This window comes from Salmo salar, chromosome 01 (assembly GCF_965601325.2).
Source record: "Salmo salar chromosome 01, fSalSal1, whole genome shotgun sequence".
Classification (NCBI taxonomy): domain Eukaryota; kingdom Metazoa; phylum Chordata; class Actinopteri; order Salmoniformes; family Salmonidae; genus Salmo; species Salmo salar.
This window is the reverse complement of record NC_138291.1, coordinates 104,137,730-104,164,154: the sequence shown is the minus strand read 5'-3', so window position 1 is coordinate 104,164,154 and position 26,425 is coordinate 104,137,730. Positions and strand designations below refer to the sequence as shown.

Genomic DNA, 26,425 nt, shown 5'->3' with positions numbered 1-26,425 from the left:
TGCTTCTCAGAGCAAGCGTCTTCGTCAGAGCACTTGCCATCAGTTTGTTGATATTAAATGATTGTTTCTCTCTTCCTATTTCTCTATTAAGAACGTCATTGATCACACAGTGAACACCTTGTGTTGTTGATCCTCCTTCAGGAGAATCTCTGTTTGACTCCTGACTTTGACCCTCTTTGATTAAAACTGCGTTTGCATTCCAAATGGCATCCTATTCCTTTTATAGTGCACTACTGTTGGCCATAGGGCTCTGGTCAAAACTAGAGCACTACTGTTGGCCATAGGGCTCTGGTCAAAACTAGTGCACTACTGTTGGCCATAGGGCTCTGGTCAAAACTAGTGTTCTACTGTTGGCCATAGGGCTCTGGTCAAAACTAGTGCACTACTGTTGGCCATAGGGCTCTGGTCAAAACTAGTGTTCTACTTCTGGGAATACGGTGCCATCTGGGATGCAGACAGCATCTTTGCTCTGTTTTTTGAATTCTTCAGAGACTCTCGATTGCAGTCAGGCAGGCAGCTCTCTTGCTGTCAGAAAGAGCCATGTCACCCCATGACGCCACACACTTCCAACACATACACACTTCCAACACACACACACACACACACATATCCAAAACACACACACATCCAACACACACACACACACACACACACACACACACACATCCAACACACACACACATCCAACACACTTCCAACACACACACACACTTCCAACACACACACACTTCCAACACACTTCCAACACACACACACACTTCCAACACACACACACACTTCTAACACACACACACCTCCGACACACACACACATCCAACACACACACACACTTCCAACACACACACACACTTCCAACACACACACACACTTCTAACACACACACACTTCCAACACACACACACACATCCAACACACACACACTTCCAACACACACACACACATCCAACACACACACACTTCCAACACACACACACACACACACACACACATCCAACACAGCCTCCGTTGGCTCGGTGTGATGATGCATGTTTTGACAGCATGCCAGAAGACAGATGCTGCATCTCAAATGGCACCCTATTCACTATATAGTGCACTACTTTTGACCAGGACTCATAGTGCTCTCGTCAGAAATAGTGCACTATGTAGGAGAATAGGGTGTCATTTGGGATTTAGGGAGTGTATTATTATTTAATGACCTGGGATTTCTTTCTGAGCAACTTATTTCTACATAAGCTGCAACTGCTGTAGTAGTGGATACACCTCACATGAACAGTTACAGTAACTACCGTAGTAGTGGATACACCTCACATGAACAGTTACAGTAACTACCGTAGTAGTGGATACACCTCACATGAACAGTTACAGTAACTACCGTAGTAGTGGATACACCTCACATGAACAGTTACAGTAACTACCGTAGTAGTGGATACACCTCACATTAACAGTTACAGTACTCAGATCTCCTTACATCAGTTGCCTTGATGAAATAGGCCATTGGTCTTCCTGGAAACCACATAGAGAGGAGTTGAAGGCCGTCCACAGTGTTGAGACTATTGTTTGCTGTGATGTTGACAGGGACAATACCGTATTGAGAGAGAGAAGAAGCACTGTTGGTACCAGATGTACACTAGAATATTCAGGCTGCATAGAGTGGACATGAGATGACTTATTCTCCACTTCATCCTAAACCACTCATCACAAATTCTTTATGCATAAACACCATGGGATTCATCTACCTCTGGTCTTGTTTTCCAATACCCTGGTCCCAGATCTGTCCATCTCGTTGTATAGCCAACTGGCATGGTGCTATGTTTGGCATGACAATGACCATAACAGTTGGCAAGGCAACATAAACTGATCTGGAACCAGGCTACCTGTTGCCCTCCTTTGGCTGGGAGTCCAGTCCAGTCTGGTCATTGTCTTGTGTTTCTTTCCAGGGTACAGAGGTCAGAAAGGAGAGAGGGGTCAGCTAGGTCTGGGGATACCAGGAGCTCCAGGTCTGGCAGGTCCACCAGGTAACAGCTAGACACCACACACATACACACACACACACACACACACACACACACACACACACACACACACTGCACACTGCTTTGAAGAAGTGGTGAAATTATGCTAAGCCCTATAGCCATTGAAGAGCAAGAATGAAAATGGAATGTAAACCTGCAGCAACCATTCCATCATTGTGTTTAGTATGAAGTTATTTAATATTTACACATGGAACTGATGCTTTATGAAAGGGGAAAATACCAGTATACCATCATAGTACGGCTTTAGTTGTAGAATCCTACACTTACGTTGGGTAAAACTTTATTTCTTGAACCCTCCGTTATAAACTTGTTGTCCTCAGGGCACCATCGAAAATGAGACCATGGTCTCAATGGGCTCCCCTGATTAAATCAAAGTAAAACATTCATTCAAATAAAAAGCTGACTGTTTATAACCTCTGTTATGTCATGCTTATGGCAGCGTTATGTCATGGTTATGACAGTGTTATGTCATGTTTATGGCAGTTATGTCATGGTTATGACAGTTATGTCATGGTTATGACAGTGTAATGTCATGTTTATGACAGTTATGTCATGGTTATGACAGTGTCATGTAGCCCTTATGAAGGAGGGTTCAAGTAAAGTGTAACCGCCAGCTCTAACATGGACAACAGTTCATCATGAGGTCCTTTGATGTTTTCCGATTAAAAACATGAGTAATTAGTAAGCCAACAGAACTAATGAGCAGAGCTACTCATAATGACGTGCTCTCTTACAGAGGTACCAACAGAACTAATGAGCAGAGCTACTCATAATGACTTGCTCTCTTACAGAGGTACCAAGCTGACACAAAACAATTAGTATATCATCCCTGATAGGGCGGTTATAAAAGAAACATGCACTTGAATCTCTTATTTCCGTTTTATCAACTCTCTCACTATTCAGCGTGATCTCGGAGAGATTCTTCTCTGCCGGGAGCGAAGCAGCAAAATCTTTCATTCTGATCTTTTTGTGCAGAACATTAACTTTTTATTCTGATCTGTATTGAGGAGGGTTTGTGTGTAAAGTATGCATGAGCGTGGGTGTTTTCATCTCCTTTTTAAGAGTTGCAGTTAGGCACATGAAAGCAGTTTTGTTAGCTGACTAGATAATACTGTTCCCAGTAATACTGTTCCTCTGATAACATCCTGTTTTCCTTCATGGTTTATTTGATTGATTAAACAATCACCCAATGGTTGCGTCCAAATACTCTCTACTTCCTCCTGAAGTTCACTACTCCCCACAAATGTGAAAGTGTTTTTGTCTGCAGGTGAACCTGGAAGCAGTATCCAGGGGCCACCGGGCCCTTCAGGTCCCCAGGGACCTCATGGTAAATGTGATCCCAGTGACTGTCTCCATCCATCCTCTCACTCCAGACGGAACGGCTAGGGGCCCCCCTCAACTGATAGGGGACCCTTCAACGAATAAGGGCCCTCTCAATAGCTAGGACCCAGGGGCCCCTCCACCCATCCAGCCTCCATCTCTCTACAGCAGTCAACCATAGGCACAGGAGCCGGGTGTGTGGAGCCTGATCACTCAGACAGCTCATATCAGACAGACAGTATCGTCCTTGTGGTCAGTTTTACATTGAAAACACTCATCCTCTGTTATTGCTTTACATGGGAAAGACTCACAACCAGAAATAGATACAATAACAATGGTGTAGGATGAAATTGCCCATAGATGCTGATCTTGGGTCAGTTTTGCATTTTCCCCACTAATTGTTAAGATTAGCATTGGGGGAGGGGAAGCTGTTCCTAGATCTGTATCAAGTGGAAACTTCACCCTGGAGCGCTCGGCTTTCGGTTTTCTTATGACCATAGAAGCATTGAAATGCAATTATTTGTTACTTTACATTGATGGTTATTCTATTCATTTTAAATGTGTTACAGTCCATTATTATTGTCATTATAGCTATGATGATCATATGAAGTACTGTTTAATTTATTTAATGTTTTCACACAACTCCCCTGCTGTGACCTGATGCATTCCATATTAATTCACATTAAGTCTTTCGAGGCCGTAAATTCATTTGTTTCTTTAAATAATACTGTCAGGAGAAAACATTTTCTCAATGATTTGACAATGCTTGTTTATGGGGATAGCTATGCACACGTTTGGTCTCATTTGATATTTTCGTTGTGTGTGTGTGAGCTGGTAAACAGGCAGTCTGAAATGTGAGTGTTTGTGTATGACTAATCAATATTCTTAGTGTGAACTGTTTATGCATACCAAAGTGAAGGAGGTTCATATAACATGAATATATTTCTGAATATATATTTCATATATTAATATATATTTCATCAATGAAAGGTGATATTTGTGAAACGTATTAGATTGAAGCTAGCTACATGATTTGATCCAGTTACATAACATAATGAATATCTTGTAGTGTAATTCATTACTAGAGCTTTGCTCATGAATTTTATAAAGTTTTGAGAATGCTAAATATTCTGTGTTTCAAAACCTACCAGTCAGATATATTGCATGATACTGTTGTAATTGTAAAGGGATGGTCTTGTATCAAAACAGAATACTGGGTTCCTCTCTCGTCACACCCTACACTCTAGGTACTTTATGTCAGGCGTTACTCACTGAGATCTTTCCACATACTATACACCTCAACATGTAGTGTTCATAACAGACTAATTGAGTAGCCTGCTAGATTGGGTTCTGAGTTCTGATATTATTCAACAGGTAACATTGCCTGACTGTTGCCATATCTCAAGACAACCAGCACAACATGATCAAGGGTAAAACACTAGCTTAATGCCAACTGAATGTAGTTTGTGAAGGCTTGGTCAAGTTGACATTTCTTCCATGTACAGTTTATGTGTAAGTGTGTATATTATGCTAATGTCGTATCACCTCACGTTCACATGAAGTTAGCCGCGAAGACTTCAATGTAGATATCTTGCAGTCATACATATGGCTAACATGAAGTAGGACAGTTTCCCTATATCCATGGTCTTGTCTCCAAAGAGGGCAGACAAATACATGTCAAATACTACAGCGATTGATTGAAATTGCCCAGTACAATGAAACCAATAGAATATGGTAGGATTGGAGATGTTGTTACATCGCTGCTCTTTTGGCAACATGGTCTCATTAGAATATGTCAAAAAATTGTGCCATTTAACCACGTTCTGGGGACGTATTACTAATTTGTCACTAAGTTAGATGTCACTTATGATGACATATTAGCTACTTATATGTCACTAAGTTAGACATCACTTATAATGACATATTAGCTACTTATATGTCACTATAATGTCTGCTTATGGGGTCAGATTCATGATGTGAGTCAGCTTTTATTGTTTACATGGAGTGTATACAGCTGATTCCTCCATCAGAGCTGTGTGTACATCAGTCTACATGGGAGTATACAGCTGATTCCTCCATCAGAGCTGTGTGTACATCAGTCTACATGGGAGTATACAGCTGATTCCTCCATCAGAACTGTGTGTACATCAGTCTACATGGAGAGTATACAGCTGATTCCTCCATCAGAACTGTGTGTACATCAGTCTACATGGGAGTATACTGCTGATTCCTCCATCAGAACTGTGTGTACATCAGTCTACATGGGAGTATACAGCTGATTCCTCCATCAGAACTGTGTGTACATCAGTCTACATGGAGAGTATACAGCTGATTCCTCCATCAGAACTGTGTGTACATCAGTCTACATGGAGAGTATACAGCTGATTCCTCCATCAGAACTGTGTGTACATCAGTCTACATGGGAGTATACAGCTGATTCCTCCATCAGAACTGTGTGTACATCAGTCTACATGGAGAGTATACAGCTGATTCCTCCATCAGAACTGTGTGTACATCAGTCTACATGGAGAGTATACAGCTGATTCCTCCATCAGAACTGTGTGTACATCAGTCTACATGGAGAGTATACAGCTGATTCCTCCATCAGAACTGTGTGTACATCAGTCTACATGGGAGTATACAGCTGATTCCTCCATCAGAACTGTGTGTGCATCAGTCTTCATGGAGAGTATACAGCTGATTCCTCCATCAGAACTGTGTGTACATCAGTCTACATGGGTGCTATTTGTGTATTTAGATTTTGAAGCCATAAGAGGTGATCTTTCTTATCTAATAACAACACTGCAATATTTTACTTCTGAGTTTTCTTTCTTTGTTTTCTTGGTGGGTCTTTACTTGAACTCTTATTTTCTGAAAGTGTTTTTATTTTTACCATATCTGTACATTACTGCTCAGATACGTATTTCTCCCTCAACTCTTCGACCATGTAGCATTGTTTGTCACTGTATACATATATATTATGTTGCTGTGTCTTAGACTGGAGGTTTTTATATTTTATTTGTTGTGTGTCTGATTGGAAAGTAATAAGCTAAGAATCAAGGACATTAATTAAATATCTATGTGTTCTTTCTTCACAGATGTTATCAGAGTGCTCTCTCTGTCACTCAGGCCTCAATTCAATCAAACATGCACTTAGGTGTTTCATTTTGCCCCAGTGACCTAAAACCATACCTTTTTGTGAAAAGTCACGGTAAAAACAGCCGGTAGACTGTCGTCATAGAGATCGATAAGATGTGTGTTTCCAGACACATTAAGTAGTTAAACAAAGGTACTATTCAATAACTCTATTATTGTCGTCTCCTAAACCCAACCCTAGGCAGTACTGGATACAATGCGTCTGGGAGACTAATACTAATGTAGGTTTGATTGGATATGGACCCTCAAAGGCAATGATTTAAGTTGGAGAAAGTACGTGGGTGGAGATGACACTTGAGATGACACATCACACACGTGATGTTTAAAATGTCTCTTTTGCCTTCTTTTATCGGTCTAAGGCACTGCATCACAGTGCTTGAGGCGTCACTACAGACCCGGGTTTGATCCCAGGCTGTGTCACAGCCGACCGTGACCGGGAGACCCGTGAGGCGACGCACAATTTGGCCCAGCGTTTTCTCTGACACATTGGTGCGGCTGGATTCCGGGTTAAGCGAGCAGTGTGTCAAGAAGCAGTGCAGCTTGGCCGGGTCGTGTTTCGGAGGACGCATGGCTCTAGACCTTCGCCTCTCCCGAGTCCATACCAGATTTGCAGTGAAGTGATGGGACAAGCCTGTAACTACCAATTGGATATGACGAAATTGGGGTTAAAAAGGGTCAAAAATTCAAAACAATGTCACACTACTGCGCTCCAATTTCTTTGAGTTGGAGATTTTCTCTTAGTATTTCAGAGCATCAAATTGATTGAGGTTCTTTGAAGATGGCTTGGTGACAGTGGAGGCTGCTGAGGGGAAAACGGCTCATAATAATGGCTGGAACGGAACATATGTAATGGCATCAAACACATGGAAACCATGGAAACCATGTGTTTACTGTATTTGATACCATTCCACTCCAGCCATTACTATGAGACCGTCCTCCCCAATTAAGTTGCCACCAACCTCCTGTGCTTGGTTATATGTATGGCTCAGGTCATTTTATGTCAATGAGGTAACTGCATATTCAACCCTTTGACTTTTACAGAAGACATTAGCTAATTGGTTAACAACATTGAGGCATTTCTTTATTTCCATGTCACACTGTTACTGCTTGCTCGTTTTGTTGGCATCTCAACGTGAACATTTTATGTGGCTAAATGATACTACCGGAAGTAAGACACAAAGGCTGCGTTTACTCAGGAAGCCCAATTCTGATTCTTTTGCCCAATTATTGGCAAAAGATCTGATTGGTCAAAAGACCAATATTACAGCAAAAGATCAGAATTGTCTGCCTGTGTAAACACAGCCATAGGCAGAATGTCACAGAATATGGTGAGTTGCTTCTCGTGTCCTTACTTCATTTGTGAGTGGACAGGGCCCTCTAGTGTTCATTTGAAGATTGTTTGCTATATTGATTAACATTTTATTTAAAATAATGAATCATCTGATGTGTTGTATTAACTTGTGCTAATTTCCACATTCCAACACCCGTCCTTAGATGAATGATGATGGCTTGACGTGGTTAGTTTGTTAGCCTTGAAACCAAGCTGAGATGTACCCTTTCACCATTTTGGATTCAAGGCTAGTAGTATGTTTTGCTGTGTGTGTTTTCAGAGCAAACTCTCTTGAAGGGGATCGCTTAAAGATCCAATGCAGCTGTTTTTATCTAAATATCAAATCATTTTTGGGTAACAATTAAGTACCTTACTGGGATTGTTTTCAATTAAAATGGTCAAAAAGAAACAAAATAGCTTTTTAGCAAAGAGACATTTCTCAAGGAATAATTTTGCTAGGACTGTCTGGGAGTGGTGATGTCATCGTGCAGGCCAAAACTCCATCCCATCTTTTCAAACAGCTCTTACACTAAAAGTACAATTTCACAGTATTATTCCAACCTCACAGTTTGAATATATATATATATATATATTCAAACTGTGAGGTTGGAATAATACACAGGTAAATCAGGTTTTTGACTGCAGTGGGCCTTTAAGTCATGGTCATGAATGTTTTTCCTCTTGTTATGTTGAGTTGCAGAAGCATGTTGTAGTAGATGTTGTCATTTTAAAAAGAAATCAGCTTCAATGTTTACCCATTGAAGTAAATAGGTCAAGACAGTCATGAATGTTGTTTTTCCTCTTGTAACATCCAAGATGACTGCCTTCGTATTAAAGCTGAAGTATCAGTACATTGTTGTACACTTTAAAAGCAGCTTCCATTCTCAATACAAGTCCATTTATACTCTGAAAGGTTACCATGAGTTCTAGGTTCACCTGATTGTTTGCTTCACTATGGGTTCACCTCTAGGTTCACCTGATTGTCTGCTTCACTATGGGTTCACCTCTAGGTTCACCTGATTGTCTGCTTCACTATGGGTTCACCTCTAGGTTCACCTGATTGTCTGCTTCACTAGGGATTCACCTCTAGGTTCACCTGATTGTCTGCTTCACTAGGGGTTCACCTCTAGGTTCACCTGATTGTCTGCTTCACTATCGGTTCACCTCTAGGTTCACCTGATTGTCTGCTTCACTAGGGGTTCACCTCTAGGTTCACCTGATTGTCTGCTTCACTAGGGGTTCACCTCTAGGATCACCTGATTGTCTGCTTCACTAGGGGTTCACCTCTAGGTTCACCTGATTGTCTGCTTCACTATGGGTTCACCTCTAGGTTCACCTGATTGTCTGCTTCACTATCGGTTCACCTCTAGGTTCACCTGATTGTCTGCTTCACTAGGGGTTCACCTGATTGTCTGCTTCACTATGGGTTCACCTCTAGGTTCACCTGATTGTCTGCTCCACTATGGGTTCACCTCTAGGTTCACCTGATTGTCTGCTCCACTATGGGTTCACCTCTAGGTTCACCTGATTGTCTGCTTCACTAGGGGTTCACCTCTAGGTTCACCTGATTGTCTGCTTCACTATGGGTTCACCTCTAGGTTCACCTGATTGTCTGCTTCACTAGGGGTTCACCTCTAGGTTCACCTGATTGTCTGCTTCACTAGGGGTTCACCTCTAGGTTCACCTGATTGTCTGCTTCACTATGGGTTCACCTCTAGGTTCACCTGATTGTCTGCTTCACTATGGGTTCACCTCTAGGTTCACCTGATTGTCTGCTTCACTATGGGTTCACCTCTAGGTTCACCTGATTGTCTGCTTCACTATGGGTTCACCTCTAGGTTCACCTGATTGTCTGCTTCACTATGGGTTCACCTAATTTATTCTGTTTTCTCTGCTATTTGTCCATGGCATTCCCTGAATGATAATGAACAATCTGTCCATACCATAGTAGTAAAGCAAGGGGCCCTAGTTACCATGGCTGCTGCTGTGTAGCAGGGCTTATGAAAGGGATAGAAACAGAACAGCTCTACTAGCACTACCTACAGTACCTAGGTTGGGGTCAATCCCATGACAATGCTCTCATTTCAGGAAGTAAACTGAAATGGATTTCAATGACAAGAAATGTTATTTGTTTACTTCCTGAACTGGGTGAATTTAAATGGGATTAGCCCCAACCCTGCTACCTAACCTTGTTGCCTTCGGGAAAACACCTCTACGGTGTCCATATTAGGACAGTCTCAGTCTCATCAGGAGGTGTGTCTGTCCTAATATGGACACCATACAAACACTTCAAAAGCTTCATACAGAGAAGTTTGTTCAACTCAACAACCGATTCATTTTCACTGTTCTATTATCTCCATGGTCTTCTGAACTTGTCAGTCAACACTTTGTGGAGAATAAGACCTCTCCATGTATTTAGTATTTTCTTTTAACAGCGTGTTTTATCTCATTATCTTGGTAATTTATGTACTTTGTTATTTGTGTTTGAGTGTGATAATTGTTATTTTAATTTGATGGTCTACCTCATCTGAGGCTATACGGCTATACCGTACACATACTAGTTTAGTCAACGTGATGTTACACTAGCCGTACCACTATCCTACTACACTGCTACTTTAAAGCTAACGGTTTAAATTTACCTCAAGACTGAAATGCAAAACGTAATGGATAGAAAATGGTGTTCACTATAGGCCTATTGAATTGGTGCCAAGCTAGTCATCTTTTGTTGATCATTTTTGAAAGCCTATACTTAGAAGTTGTGAACCACTGTTTGACCATATAGTAGAGGTTGTACAGCAATTTTAATATGTGTGAAGTGTAATATTTTTCCAACAATTCTTTTGACTTTACAGCATTCTGCGAAAAGCCTGTTGATTTTACACTCTGATTACCGATACCTGCCTTAAATCTGTACGACAATAATTTCTTACATTTCATGAGTTTTATTTGCTTATAATGACCTACTCAGATTACACATTGGTGTGTCACTATCAAAATGTGAATAAAATATGATATCTTGCTGATGTGAAGTTTCTGCATTCTTGGTGCTCCTTATGCATTATCGATAAAGAGACGGAGAAAAGTATAATTGGTGATTTGGAGGATATTATCATCACATATTTCTAGAAAGGTAGAATTTACTGAATATTTCTATTCATGATCAATTCCTTAATTAACTGTCACATGTTTGCGTTATATGAAACTATGTTTTGAATACCAGATTGTCTATTATTTATGTCAATAAACTGATTCAAGAGCTTTTAAGATAATATTTTTATATTCACTTCATCAAGGTTATGTTTTCTGAGAAGATATTGCTTATTCTGAGTATTCCAGCAGTACATTTGAGTACAATGTTTAAAAAACTTCCTGAAAGTTGGAAATATATTTTAAAACTGACATTGCTTTATTTGGAGTGAACAAAGTTACAGAAAAAAAAAAAACTTTTGAGAATTTATTAGAAATTTCTAGATCCTCCTCCTAGATATTTGTACAAACTGTGATGTCACCCTCAAATAGTATCATCATCATATAATAAAATAGAAACAACTGACTTACTTTTCTCCATCTCTCCAAACCCTGTGAGGATTTCACATAGAAATAGAATCGCATTGGAATTGCCATTCTAGTGACTTCATTTCTATGGGTGACATAGTACTCAACAGTGAACAGAATACTGTGAAGGGAATATTCCATTTATATTCAAAATAATGATCTCTCAGAATCCTCCTCACACTGTACAATGAGAACAAACCTCACATTCAATCATTAGGATAGTTATTTTTGTAGGAAATATAATTATTAACCACAATTGAAAACAATTTACAGAGATGCACAGCATATATGGAAGGTCAGTCAGTCAGTGGGGCTTGGTGTCAGTCCTATCTTCTTTCTATCTCTTTATTTAGATTTCTGGAAGGAAAGCAGGGGGCTGGAAATACACCAGGTACTTTCTGTACAAACTGATATCACTGTTTTTCACCAGGTCTATCTTTGGTATATGATATTTCAATATAGAACGTGATGATGCAGTACATTAGAAATACAAAAAAATACACTTTGGGCTAAAGGCAATCCTGGTATTGCTTTATGGTTTTACTTTATTGGGGAGGGATTAGCGTGATGTGATGTGGATGTGGATGGAGCCGCTGCTGAAATCAACATGTAGGCTACAGTATACAGCTGTTTCAGTGAGAGGAAAGGAGGAAAGAGAACATACAAATACAGCCAGATGGTTAATAAGGACAGGTGTTTTGTCTGGTGGTTGTTAAGGACAGGTATTTGGTGGTTATTAAGGACAGGTGTTTGTCTGGTGGTTAATAAGGACAGGTAGCATGTCTGGTGGTTATTAAGGACAGGTAGCATGTCTGGTGGTTATTAAGGACAGGTGTTTATCTGGTGGTTATTACGGACAGGTAGCATGTCTGGTGGTTATTACGGACAGGTAGCATGTCTGGTGGTTATTAAGGACAGGAGTTTGTCTGGTGGTTAATAAGGACAGGTAGCATGTCTGGTGGTTATTAAGGACAGGTGTTTGTCTGGTGGTTATTACGGACAGGTAGCATGTCTGGTGGTTATTAAGGACAGGTGTTTTGTCTGGTGGTTATTAAGGACAGGTGTTTTGTCTGGTGGTTATTAAGGACAGGTTGCATGTCTGGTGAATATTAAGGACAGGTAGCATGTCTGGTGGTTAATAAGGACAGGTAGAATGTCTGGTGAATATTAAGGACAGGTAGCATGTTTGGTGGTTAATAAGGACAGGTAGAATGTCTGGTGGTTATTAAGGACAGGTAGCATGTCTGGTGGTTAATAAGGACAGGTGTTTTGTCTGGTGGTTATTAAGGACAGGTGTTTGTCTGGTGGTTATTAAGGACAGGTGTTTGTCTGGTGGTTATTAAGGACAGGTGTTTTGTCTGGTGGTTATTAAGGACAGGTGTTTTGTCTGGTGGTTGTTAAGGACAGGTGTTTGTCTGGTGGTTATTAAGGACAGGTGTTTTGTCTGGTGGTTATTAAGGACAGGTGTTTTGTCTGGTGGTTGTTAAGGACAGGTGTATTGTCTGGTGGTTATTAAGGACAGGTATTTTGGTGGTTATTAAGGACAGGTGTTTGTCTGGTGGTTATTAAGGACAGGTGTTTGGCCCGTGGTTATTAAGGACAGGTGTTTGGCCCGTGGTTATTAAGGACATTAGGTTTACAGGGACAGTGGAATAAAAACAAATATATATTGTCTTCAAAACATTCATATCTTAAAATAGAGCACCCTTTTCTGAAAACAACAAAAGAAAATAAGAAAATCTGTCATGTAAAAAACTGTTACACATCCAAACAGGTTCAGGATTATTATTGTTTTGCAACAAAATACTTAATTTTGTTTTGCATTTGTGGAAGTGGAAGACTCCTTCAGATCCGAAAGAGATCTGGCTAGCACAGAACATTCTCACAAAACACTGCAGATATGTTAGAATGGGCCACTTTACAGCAACAGCCTTCAGAGTAGAGAGGCTGTGAGAATGTTGTGTGCTCCCAGGGTTGGAGTGGGAGAGCTGTCCATCTGCCATCTTAGTCTCTGTCTCTACACCTCTCTGGGTGTTGGGCAGTGGAAGCTGGTGAAGGGAGGATGGGTCATAGTGATGGCTGTAATGGAATAAATGGAACAGAATCCAAGGTGTTTGAAACTGTTCCATTCATTCCATTACAGCCATTACATCCAGTCCTCAGATTTAAAGCGACACCAACCTCCACTGGGTGGTGGCTCTAGGTTCTAGTTCCCTCCGGGCCCTTGATGCTGGTGTCAATGTCCCCGGGTCTGAGGTTGCAGGACGATGGGTCGCAGTAGCCGTTGGGGCCAGCATTACCAGGAGGCCCAGGTACACCAGCCTGGCCAGGAACACCTGGAGGTCCTCTCTCGCCATCACGTCCCTCCTGCCCGTAACCAGGCTTTCCGGGCTCACCTGTGGAGGGAGAAGAGTTAGAGAAGAGTTAGCTAGACCATCTTGCACCAAAGTAGAAAGTCCAGAACCCCAAAGACTCAAGACTAGAACCTCAAAGACTCAAAACTAGAACATTTTAGAGACTCTAAGACCAAAGGCGAGATCAATGAGGCTTCTGTTTGTGGCGAACATGTTGCCAGAGTAACAATTACAGTTGAATGAACATTCCAAAATGTTACGGTGAAACATCAAACAGCTACTTTTTTTAAAGGATTACTATAACTTTTTAGCAACAATATTCAAACTGAAATTACTTAGCTATTCCTACTAAATATTGTATAAAGTCTACATGGCCACTTGATTATTTTTAGAAAGCAGTTTAGACCTGAAACAGACACTTATGTTCTCAGACCTTTTGCTAATGACAGCGAACGGTTGCGGCCAAACACAAAATCAAATGGAATACAGTATGTTAGCAAACTCTTTCCTTGTTCAACGCACCTCAAGACTAGAATATCTACAACCTCCAAGACCAAGACTAGAACATTTAGAACCTCCAAGACCAAGACTAGAACATTTAGAACCTCCAAGACCAAGAATGGAACATCTAATACCGCCAAGACCAAAACATTCCAGAAAATGTGTACATTTTACGTTTTAGTCATTTAGCAAACGCTCTTATCCAGAGTGACTTACAATTAGTGCATTAAGATAGCTAGGTGAGACAACAACACATCTCAATCATATCAAGTACATTTTCCCAAATTTTTCTTTTTTTTTTTGCCAAGTCAGTGCTATTAAGAAAATACAACCTCCAAGACCAAGACTAGAATATCTACAACCTCCAAGACCAAGACTAGAATATCTACAACCTGACAAGACCAAGACTAGAATATCTACAACCTGACAAGACCAAGACTAGAATATCTACAACGTGACAAGACCAAGACTAGAATATCTACAACCTCCAAGACCAAGACTAGAATATCTACAACCTGACAAGACCAAGACTAGAATATCTACAACCTGACAAGACCAAGACTAGAATATCTACAACCTCCAAGACCAAGACTAGAATATCTACAACCTGACAAGACCAAGACTAGAATATCTACAACCTGACAAGACCAAGACTAGAATATCTACAACCTGACAAGACCAAGACTAGAATATCTACAACCTCCAAGACCAAGACTAGAATATCTACAACCTGACAAGACCAAGACTAGAATATCTACAACCTGACAAGACCAAGACTAGAATATCTACAACCTGACAAGACCAAGACTAGAATATCTACAACCTCCAAGACCAAGACTAGAATATCTACAACCTGACAAGACCAAGACTAGAATATCTACAACCTGACAAGACCAAGACTAGAATATCTACAACCTCCAAGACTAGAATATCTACAACCTCCAAGACCAAGACTAGAATATGTACAACCTGACAAGACCAAGACTAAGATTAGAACATAAAGAAAAAGTAAGCTACTGATGGTTCGCTTTTCCATGGCGATCAAGGATGATGTCACTCACCTGGTAGACCGGGAGGTCCTGGCTGGCCCTTGGCCCCTCGCACCGTTGGACCTCGGTCTCCTCTGTCGCCCATTTCACCTGCGCCACACAACATGTTAATTACAAGGGTTATTCTAAACTGAATTTTGCTTTCACATTTTCAAATAACAGTAACATTACAAATCCTCTCCCCACCTTTGGGTCCTTTGAGTCCTAGAAGTCCTGGAGGTCCTTTGAGGCCAGGCAGTCCTCTTGCTCCAGCCTGCCCAGGGAAGCCACTGTCCCCTGGGGGTCCGGCAGGACCAGGGGGCCCTGGCTTACCAGGCAGGCCCGCTGCTCCAGACTCCGGCCTCCTTAGACTGGCAGCCAACTGGGCTAGCTGCTCTGTTGGAGCAAGAGGAAAGGCAATGATGAGCAAACAATTCATCAATCAAATGTATTAAAGGCCCAGTGCAGTCCAAAATGGGATTTCCTTTGTTTTATATATATTTCCACACTTTAATGTTGGAATAATACTGTGAAATTGTGAAAATTAGTATAATTCCCTTTTAGTGTAGGAGCTGTTTGAAAAGACCGCCTGAAATTTCTGCCTCTTTTGGTGGGATGGAGTTTTGGCCTGCCTGGTGACATTACCAGGTGGTAAATCAGTTAATAGACCAATAAGAAAGAGAGTTCCAAACCTCTTTGCCATAACAGCTAGTTTTCTGTTTTTCCCTCCCCACTCAGACCACTCCCAGACAGTGTTAGCAAAATTCTTGCTTGAGAAATGTCTCTTTGCGAAATAGCTATTTTTGTTTATTTTTGACCATTGATTAAAACAATCACAGTAAGGTACTCAATTGTTTCCCCAGAAATGATTTGATATTGAGATAAAAATGGCTGCATTGGAACTTTAATGAAGGCCTTTTTATAAATGTTATAAAAATTGTAGTCCTCCCTTCTTATTCTTATACATTCAAGTCTGCCTCAGTAAATTGAGCAGAGTGAAAATAATTGGAAAACATTAAACTCTACGGGATTGGTGTCCCTAAACCGGGACAGTTGTTGCTCAATATGTGATAATGTGACTAGAAAACATTGTATACAACAGCCAACTTTCCGGGACATAGACATGTCTTATACGGGCAGAAAGCTTAAATTATTGTTAACTAACTGCAGTGTCCAATTTACAGTAGCTATTACACACAAAGCATACCATGCTATGGTTTGAGGATAGTGCACAACAAAACACTTTTATCACGGCTGGTGGTTTGATACATTCACCTCTGAAGGTAAATAATGTACTTACATTCAGTAATCTTGCTCTGATTTGTCATCCTGAGGGTCCCAGAGATAAAATGTAGTGTCGTTTTTTTTTATATTCAAATGTAGGAACTGGGTTCTATAGTTTGACCCCACTGCTGTCTCTGGCTCCACACCCACCCTGCTCGGCCATCTAGATCCATCATGATCTAGATCCATCATGTATGACATTCCTGGGAGTGTTAAACTTGCATTTTTTATTACCATAGCATTTTTGTATGTTCTCTATAGTTATGTACGTGAAAATGTATAAATTAATCAATTCGGCACATTTGGGCAAACTCCTGGCAGACTTGATGCAAAATATTGTGTAGTGAGGTAATTGTTCTCTGGATCAGTCTGAAACTTTGCACACACACTGCTGCCGTCTTGTGGACAGAATCTAAATTACACCTAGGATCCTACCTTAATGTATGGCCTTTCTCTTGCATTTCAAAGATGATGGAACACAAAAATAAATAGAAAATGCATGTTTTTTTGATTGTATTATCTTTTACCACATCTAATGTGTTATATTCTCCTACATTAATTTCACATTTCCACACACGTTAAAGTGTTTCCTTTCAAATGGTATCAAGAATATGCATATCCTTGCTTCAGGTCTTGAGCTACAGGCAGTTAGATTTGGGTATGTCACTTTAGGCGGAAATTTAAAAAAGGGTACGATCCTTAAGAAACTGAAAAATATAGATGTGTATTTATGGTGCCAAGAGTTCAACATAAAACTCCTAAGGCTTTTGGCTATGGTATTTTACACTCCAAATTCCAGTCTTTGTTTTTCTGCTTTTAGCAAAAGTGCAGGTCCTCTGGAGGTGAAATACATTTTTCAGCACATTGGGTATAAAATAGTAACGAGTTTGGGAGGAGAGTAGTGGTAGTGGAAGGAGGGGGTGGGATACAGTAAGAGGAGGGCCCAGGGAGAGAGACAAAAAAAAACAGGCTGCAACTTCAGCATTTCTGGGGTTCAGGAGTCTGTTATCCATCAAACTAACAAAGGTTGAAGCGTATTTATGATGGGTTTTTTTCTGCTTCCCTCTCTTCAAACTGTCAAGCCAGATAGGCTATATCCCCCAAACTCAACTCTGGACCACAAAGCCAGTTCTACTGCATTTTTTCATTGTTCCCCTCTAAACCAGGACTGATTTAGACCTGGGACACTAGCTGTGTGCAATTCATTATTAGGTAGGACAGAAAAGCAGCAGGTTCCAGACCTCATAGGGTAAGAGTTGAGTACCCCTGGTCTATAGTACACACATTGAGGGTGGGGATATTACAGAGTGCTGATACTTAAAGGTAGAGTGGGATACACTGTTTAAAAGACACTGAAGGAATGACAGTGTGCAATATTCTTACCTTGCATAACTCTCATGCAGACTTGTCTGATGTGTTGATCGCTTGGTTCTTTACCCTGAAGGATAACATAACAAAAGGTTTATGATGAGAAAACAGCTTTAATAAACATAGATTTAGCTTCTCATGTTAGTTTAGCTTCTGAAATGCATTTTGTAAGCCCTAATTGTGTTATGCTGGATACACTGGAAAACTGTTGTCCATGGCCTAAGGTCCAGGAGGAGGGAAAGGCCTAGAAGTAAGTTAGTACATTTGTAAGTAAGTATGTATGTAAATAAGTTAGTAAGTATGTAAGTTAGTAAATAAGTATGTAAGTAAGTATGAGAGTATGTAAGTAACTAGGTATGTATGTAAATAAGTAAGTAAGTAAGTACATATGTAAGTAAGTGAGTTTGTAGGTATATAAGTAAGCAAGTAAGTTAATTAGTAAGTACGCATGTAAGTATTTAAGTATGTAAGTGGGTAAGTAGGTAAGTATGTGAGTACATAAGTAAGTAAGTATGTAATTCATTAAGTAAGTAAGCAAGCAAGTAAGCAAGTAAGTAAGTATGTGAGTAAGTAGGTATGTAAGCAATTAAGGAAGTAAGTATTTAGTAAGTTAGTAAGTAAGTATGTAAGTAAGCAAGTAAGCAAGTAAGTTACTATGTAAGTAAGTATGTAAGTTAATAAGTTTAAGTAAGTTCAGGTGTATAGTCTTCAAAGTTTTGGGTGGAGGCGGTTTGGGGGTACCTACCGCTGGTCCCTGTGACCCCCTGATTCCTGGTGCGCCCCTGTTGCCCTGCATGCCACGTGGTCCAGGAGTACCAGCTGGGCCCTCGATGCCAGGCTGCCCTCTGCTACCCTCTGGTCCTCTGTTACCAGGCTCTCCTGGGTTTCCAACCTGGAGACAGAAAGGGGAGAGACCACTGGATCAGAACAACATTACATGGGTGGTACTGAGCATGCTCAATGAAGACTTTTGAGTTTCGGGGGCGCTGGTGAGCAAGCTATGGACTAAACTAATATCTGCTTTGATCTGAAACAAGAAAACCCCGTAAGATCGTATTGCAGAGATCTCGTCCCCAGGGTGGTCTAGCACTTCCAAACTTTCCTTATTATTACTGGGCAGGTAATATAAGAACCATTGTATTTTGGATGACAGAAGACCCTGATGTTACAGGCCTGAAATGGATGACCTTGGAGATCTCCTCCTGTGGCCCCACCTTAGCTGTCTTACTCTGCTCAAAACTCACATTAGTTGAGCCTGATTCCAAATACAGTTCAGGCTTCATCTGATTTATCTCTACAGAAACTGCACAAGGACCTCGAACGAAATGGAATTCAAATAATTGAAACAATGTCAGTCAATTAATTGTTTAAAAAAAAGGCAGAAAAAACCCGAAATGTTGGTTAAACCACTTAGCACTACTACTAACACACTCTATGGGTGTAGATAAACTGTCTCAAAGTTCTGTTTCTCATTTGAGACATGGAACTGCTTCTACAGTACAGAACTCACCATTCCTTTGGGTCCAGCTTCCCCTTGGTCACCCTATTATACAAATGAGAAAAACACAGATGATTAGTACAGGTGGAGTTAAAAAGTGTTGTCTAAAAGGCTCCAATGGGAGGTTGGGTTGGATGCAATGAATCCTTGCTTGAGTGGTAACTTACAACATCTCCTTTGTCTCCAGAGGTTCCCTCGGAACCTTGTTCTCCCTACACACACACACACACACACACACACACACACACACACACACACACACACACACACACACACACACACACACACACACACACACACACACACACACACACACACACACACACACACACACACACGCACACACAACACACAAATATAAAACAAACAAATATAAATTATTTGGGGTAAAGTCACTCTTCTGGATATAACAAATGCCCTGGGTAAGTTAGAAACACACGCAAAAACACGTGGAAATATTGGACTATAAATGGTGATTCTACTATATTGGACTATAAATATATTCTACTGAGCCATTTATTTTATGTTGGTATTCTTATATTTTATTATTTCTTATTGTTGTTGCATTGTCCAGAAGAAACCTGCCAGTAAGCATTTGGTCGGACAGTGTCTACCATGTGTATCATGTACATACGACTAATAAAACTTGAAACTTGAAAAGGCCCATCCACACTCTGCTGGTGGAGTATCAAATTGATTTTAAGATACAGACAAATATTGTTGTGAGAGATAAACAGACATTTTAAAACATGGATTTCATACCTGCTCTCCTTTAGGTCCTCCCTCGCCAGCTTCTCCCTGAAGTTGAGGAGAAATCAGAAAATCTTTAAACTACAGTACAGTTAAACAGTTAACTAGTTATACTACTATGGCAAGTTATACAGTACAGTTAGACAGTTAGACAACAACACTAGTTATACTGCTATGTAATGCCACAGCAAGACTAGTCCTATGAATGCATGTTTGAACTTGTAACACTAGAGGGGGTCAAAAGGATGTATTTCACAAAGTATGTGTCCTTGTCAGGTGCATATGGTAAGACTTTGACTTTCTATTAGCTAGCAATTGAGGCTAAATTGCTGTCTTCATGACTGTACAGAACCGTGGAAAGTCCAATCAAAACTTGTGGTTTCATGAAAATGGAAAATTGTCATAAGAAGTCTGTGGAACCTGAAATGACTAAACACAAGCCACAGTGCTCTTCAGTTGAGCTTCCTCTCTATCTTTTCATCAAATATCAGGCATGCAGAACGTAAACGGTCCAGGGAGAGTTCATCCAGTGAGCAGTAGTTTGTTTAGTTGTATAATAGCAGTGTTTGTTTCCCCACCGGACGGCAGGTCTCTACAGAGGGGATAGATACCAGTCAGAATAGAACGTCCTCTTATCTTACCCTCTCTCCCTTCACTCCGGGGAGGCCTGGGGGTCCGGGAACACCAGGAAGACCAAGATCCCCTTTAGGTCCCTACAAAACAAAGGTAGAGAGACAACAATGAGGTCAGAGGTCAACACCACACTACTGTATGTCCTGTATGACTCAGTTGGTTAGAGCAAGGTGCTGGCAGCGCCAGGATTGTGGGTTAGATTCCTGGGGCAGCCCATATGTAAAATGTATGCACGCATGACTGTAAGAATAAAAGCCTCTGCTAAATGGAATACTGTATGTAAATATCTAAAACTACAGACCACTACAGCAGAAAGTAGTGGAAACCTCAGATAAGAGAGCAGAGTATGGAGAAACTACGCCCACAGGCTCTTCAGTCATTAGGGCAACATATACTGGGTTAATGAACTGTTCATGAGACGGCTATATCAGGGTCGTGACTCAAAACGTGCACAAAAGAAAGAGAATTTCTAAAAACCTGGCTGCAATTTTTATTTTGTAAGCTTATGTGTGTGTGTGTGTGTGTGTGTGTGTGTGTGTGTGTGTGTGTGTGTGTGTGTGTGTGTGTGTGTGTGGGTGTGTGTGTGTGTGTGTGTGTGAGGAATGCCATAGGAACAGAAGGCTCTTTCAGCCAGCTGGCCCTGGTCCTCATTCTCTCCTTACTGTGAAAATAGCCTCTGTGTGAGATCCTGAGATCCCATGCAGGCCTATTCACTAGGGAATTTCTGTGTAACCACGGCCAGGTCCACACTCTCTGTAACCACAGCCAGGTCCACACTCTCTGTAACCACAGCCAGGTGGTCCACACTCTCTGTAACCACAGCCAGGTGGTCCACACTCTCTGTAACCACAGCCAGGTCCACACTCTCTGTACCCACAGCCAGGTCCACACTCTCTGTAACCACGGCCAGGTGGTCCACACTCTCTGTAACCACAGCCAGGTCCACACTCTCTGTAACCACAGCCAGGTCCACACTCTCTGTACCCACAGCCAGGTGGTCCACACTCTCTGTAACCACAGCCAGGTCCACACTCTCTGTAACCACAGCCAGGTCCACACTCTCTGTACCCACAGCCAGGTGGTCCACACTCTCTGTAACCACGGCCAGGTCCACACTCTCTGTACCCACAGCCAGGTCCACACTCTCTGTACCCACAGCCAGGTGGTCCACACTCTCTGTAACCACAGCCAGGTCCACACTCTCTGTAACCACAGCCAGGTGGTCCACACTCTCTGTAACCACAGCCAGGTCCACACTCTCTGTAACCACAGCCAGGTGGTCCACACTCTCTGTAACCACAGCCAGGTCCACACTCTCTGTAACCACAGCCAGGTGGTCCACACTCTCTGTAACCACAGCCAGGTCCACACTCTCTGTAACCACAGCCAGGTCCACACTCTCTGTAACCACAGCCAGGTGGTCCACACTCTCTGTACCCACAGCCAGGTCCACACTCTCTGTAACCACAGCCAGGTCCACACTCTCTGTAACCACAGCCAGGTCCACACTCTCTGTAACCACAGCCAGGTGGTCCACACTCTCTGTAACCACGGCCAGGTCCACACTCTCTGTAACCACAGCCAGGTGGTCCACACTCTCTGTAACCACAGCCAGGTCCACACTCTCTGTAACCACAGCCAGGTGGTCCACACTCTCTGTAACCACGGCCAGGTCCACACTCTCTGTAACCACGGCCAGGTCCACACTTTCTGTACCCACAGCCAGGTGGTCCACACTCTCTGTAACCACAGCCAGGTGGTCCACACTCTCTGTAACCACAGCCAGGTCCACACTCTCTGTAACCACAGCCAGGTCCACACTCTCTGTAACCACAGCCAGGTCCACACTCTCTGTAACCACAGCCAGGTGGTCCACACTCTCTGTACCCACAGCCAGGTCCACACTCTCTGTAACCACAGCCAGGTGGTCCACACTCTCTGTAACCACAGCCAGGTCCACACTCTCTGTAACCACAGCCAGGTCCACACTCTCTGTACCCACAGCCAGGTCCACACTCTCTGTACCCACAGCCAGGTCCACACTCTCTGTAACCACAGCCAGGTCCACACTCTCTGTACCCACAGCCAGGTCCACACTCTCTGTAACCACAGCCAGGTCCACACTCTCTGTAACCACAGCCAGGTCCACACTCTCTGTAACCACAGCCAGGTCCACACTCTCTGTAACCACAGCCAGGTCCACACTCTCTGTAACCACAGCCAGGTCCACACTCTCTGTAACCACAGCCAGGTCCACACTCTCTGTACCCACAGCCAGGTCCACACTCTCTGTAACCACAGCCAGGTCCACACTCTCTGTAACCACAGCCAGGTGGTCCACACTCTCTGTAACCACAGCCAGGTCCACACTCTCTGTAACCACAGCCAGGTCCACACTCTCTGTAACCACAGCCAGGTCCACACTCTCTGTACCCACAGCCAGGTCCACACTCTCTGTAACCACAACCAGGTGGTCCACACTCTCTGTACCCACAGCCAGGTCCACACTCTCTGTAACTACAGCCAGGTCCACACTCTCTGTACCCACAGCCAGGTCCACACTATCTGTAACCACAGCCAGGTCCACACTCTCTGTACCCACAGCCAGGTCCACACTCTCTGTAACCACAGCCAGGTGGTCCACACTCTCTGTAACCACAGCCAGGTGGTCCACACTCTCTGTAACCACAGCCAGGTCCACACTCTCTGTAACCACAGCCAGGTCCACACTCTCTGTAACCACAGCCAGGTGGTCCACACTCTCTGTAACCACAGCCAGGTCCACACTCTCTGTAACCACAGCCAGGTGGTCCACACTCTCTGTAACCACAGCCAGGTCCACACTCTCTGTAACCACAGCCAGGTGGTCCACACTCTCTGTAACCACAGCCAGGTGGTCCACACTCTCTGTAACCACAGCCAGGTCCACACTCTCTGTAACCACAGCCAGGTGGTCCACACTCTCTGTAACCACAGCCAGGTCCACACTCTCTGTAACCACAGCCAGGTCCACACTCTCTGTAACCACAGCCAGGTCCACACTCTCTGTACCCACAGCCAGGTCCACACTCTCTGTAACCACAGCCAGGTCCACACTCTCTGTACCCACAGCCAGGTCCACACTCTCTGTACCCACAGCCAGGTCCACACTCTCTGTACCCACAGCCAGGTCCACACTCCCCCTCTTTCTCTTATTTTTCTCATTCTTCATCTTCTCTTTGTTTCAGTCTCTCTCTCTCTCGCTCTTTCTCTGAGAAGCATCTTGGTGTTCCAGCCTAACGTTGTCATCATTGAGTCATTGTTACAAAGTATGTTTCCTTTCATTAATCCTCATATTATACCTGGCACGAAGACACACAGCATCACACAGCAACCAGACAACAACAACAATAACAACAATAACTCACCCTGGCTCCTGGTTTGCCCGGTGGACCGCCTGGTCCTTGTTCTCCTCTGTCTCCCTAGAGAGATGTCAAAGGAAATTACAAGAGAGAAGAAGAGGCGTGTTTTATTACACATTAATGCACGATAAATGACATTAAAATGGAACCCAGAGGGCAAACCTGGTTGCAGCGACATCACTGACATCCTTGTAACCCAATTACTACCAGTTGTAGTCTGGTTGTGATGGCGTCATAAAAACAGCTTTGCCTGCTGGGAAATATAATAAATGACAGGATACTCACTGGTCCGCCAATGGGTCCAATGGGTCCTAGATCTCCTGCTTTGCCTTGCTCTCCCTACACAGAGACATCACAGTGGACAGGTTGTTACTGTATGGACAACTTGAAATGCATTTTAAATGAACTTGGATTTGATTTGGACTTACTGTTTTACCAGCAGATCCCATTGTGCCAAGAAGACCTGCCTCTCCAGAACTACCCTGAAATAGAGCAACAGAAACAGACGTGTCATAATCTCTGGTGGACAGATACACGTACCATAGCATGGTATCGTAGTGTCTGTCAACAAACTGGGATGCCACAACTAACCAGGAACCTTGTCCAATGTGCAGATTTTTTCATCACTGATTTGGGCCATTTGGCCCATAGACTTGCAGAGAGAAGGTCAGGTTAACCAGTCAGGTTAGTGTCAGGACAGTCAGGTCAGTGTCAGGACAGTCAGGTTAGTGTCAGGACAGTCAGATCAGGTCAGTGTCAGGACAGTCAGGTCAGTGTCAGGACAGTCAGGTCAGTGTCAGGACAGTCAGGTCAGTGTCAGATCAGGTCAGGTCAGGTCAGGACAGTCAGGTCAGGTCAGGTCAGGACAGTCAGATCATGTCAGATCAGGTCAGGTCAGGTCAGGACAGTCAGGTCAGTGTCAGGACAGTCAGATCAGGACAATCAGGTCAGTGTCAGGACAGTCAGATCAGGACAATCAGGTCAGTGTCAGGACAGGTCAGGTCAGGAAAGTCAGGTCAGCTCAGTCTCAGGACAGTCAGGTCAGGACAGTCAGGTCAAGTCAGGTCAGGACATGTCAGGTCAGTGTCAGAACAGTCAGGTCAGGACAATCAGGTCAGTGTCAGGACAGTCAGGTCAGTCAGGTCAGGTCAGTCAGTGTCAGGACAGTCAGGTCAGTGTCAGTCAGTGTCAGGACAGTCAGGTCAGGTCAGGACAGTCAGGTCAGGTCAGGACAGTCAGGTCAGGACAGTCAGGTCAGTGTCAGGACAGTCAGGACAGTCAGGTCAGGTCAGGTCAGGTCAGGACAGTCAGGTCAGGTCAGGTCAGGTCAGGTCAGGTCAGGTCAGGACAGTCAGGTCAGGTCAGTCAGGTCAATGTCAGGTCAGTCAGGTCAGGTCAGGTCAGGTCAGGACAGTCAGTGTCAGGACAGTCAGGTCAGGTCAGTCAGGTCAGGTCAGTGTCAGAACAGTCAGGTCAGGTCAGTGTCAGCACAGTCAGGTCAGTGTCAGAACAGTCAGGTCAGTGTCAGGACAGTCAGTTCAGGTCAGTGTCAGGTCAGGTCAGGACAATCAGGTCAGTGTCAGAACAGTCAGGTCAGTGTCAGGACAGTCAGGTCAGTGTCAGGACAGTCAGATCAGGTCAGGTCAGGTCAGTCAGTGTCAGGACAGTCAGGTCAGTCAGGTCAGGTCAGTCAGTGTCAGGACAGTCAGGTCAGTCAGGTCAGTGTCAGAACAGTCAGTTCAGGTCAGTGTCAGGTCAGTCAGGTCAGTGTCAGAACAGTCAGGTCAGTGTCAGGACAGTCAGGTCAGTGTCAGGACAGTCAGTTCAGGTCAGTGTCAGGTCAGTCAGGTCAGTGTCAGAACAGTCAGGTCAGTGTCAGGACAGTCAGGTCAGTGTCAGTGTGAGGACAGTCAGGTCATGTCAGTCAGATCAGTGTAAGGACAGTCAGGTCAGTGTCAGGACAGTCAGGTCAGTGTCAGAACAGTCAGGTCAGTGTCAGGACAGTCAGGTCAGTGTCAGAACAGTCAGTTCAGGTCAGTGTCAGGTCAGTCAGGTCAGTGTCAGAACAGTCAGGTCAGTGTCAGGACAGTCAGGTCAGTGTCAGTGTGAGGACAGTCAGGTCATGTCAGTCAGATCAGTGTAAGGACAGTCAGGTCAGTGTCAGGACAGTCAGGTCAGTGTCAGAACAGTCAGGTTAGTGTCAGGACAGTCAGG

The 26,425-nt window shown here is 43.1% G+C and overlaps 2 protein-coding genes across 5 annotated transcripts in view; one reads left to right on the top strand and one right to left on the bottom strand.

The window, feature by feature from the left end:
- Window positions 1-10,862, top strand: part of col19a1 (collagen, type XIX, alpha 1) — a 260,397-nt gene extending 249,535 nt beyond the window's left edge. For all 4 annotated transcript variants that reach the window (XM_082978540.1, XM_082978539.1, XM_082978535.1 and 1 more), the window contains 2 exons: window positions 1,938-2,015; window positions 3,301-10,862. In XM_082978540.1, the coding sequence (XP_082834666.1) occupies window positions 1,938-2,015; window positions 3,301-3,419 (197 nt within the window). In that variant the 3' untranslated portion in view covers window positions 3,420-10,862. The remainder of the gene's footprint in view (window positions 1-1,937; window positions 2,016-3,300) is intronic.
- Window positions 10,863-11,513: 651 nt separating this feature from the next.
- col9a1b (collagen, type IX, alpha 1b) overlaps window positions 11,514-26,425 on the bottom strand; it is a 31,757-nt gene continuing 16,845 nt past the window's right edge. Inside the window, exons 21-32 of the mRNA XM_082978544.1 lie at window positions 24,640-24,693; window positions 24,497-24,550; window positions 24,218-24,271; window positions 20,819-20,890; window positions 20,190-20,225; window positions 19,595-19,639; window positions 19,440-19,472; window positions 18,675-18,821; window positions 17,945-17,999; window positions 15,485-15,673; window positions 15,311-15,388; window positions 11,514-13,790 (exon numbers count right to left, since the gene is read on the bottom strand). Of these exons, the coding sequence (XP_082834670.1) occupies window positions 13,594-13,790; window positions 15,311-15,388; window positions 15,485-15,673; window positions 17,945-17,999; window positions 18,675-18,821; window positions 19,440-19,472; window positions 19,595-19,639; window positions 20,190-20,225; window positions 20,819-20,890; window positions 24,218-24,271; window positions 24,497-24,550; window positions 24,640-24,693 (1,014 nt within the window). The 3' untranslated portion in view covers window positions 11,514-13,593. The remainder of the gene's footprint in view (window positions 13,791-15,310; window positions 15,389-15,484; window positions 15,674-17,944; window positions 18,000-18,674; window positions 18,822-19,439; window positions 19,473-19,594; window positions 19,640-20,189; window positions 20,226-20,818; window positions 20,891-24,217; window positions 24,272-24,496; window positions 24,551-24,639; window positions 24,694-26,425) is intronic.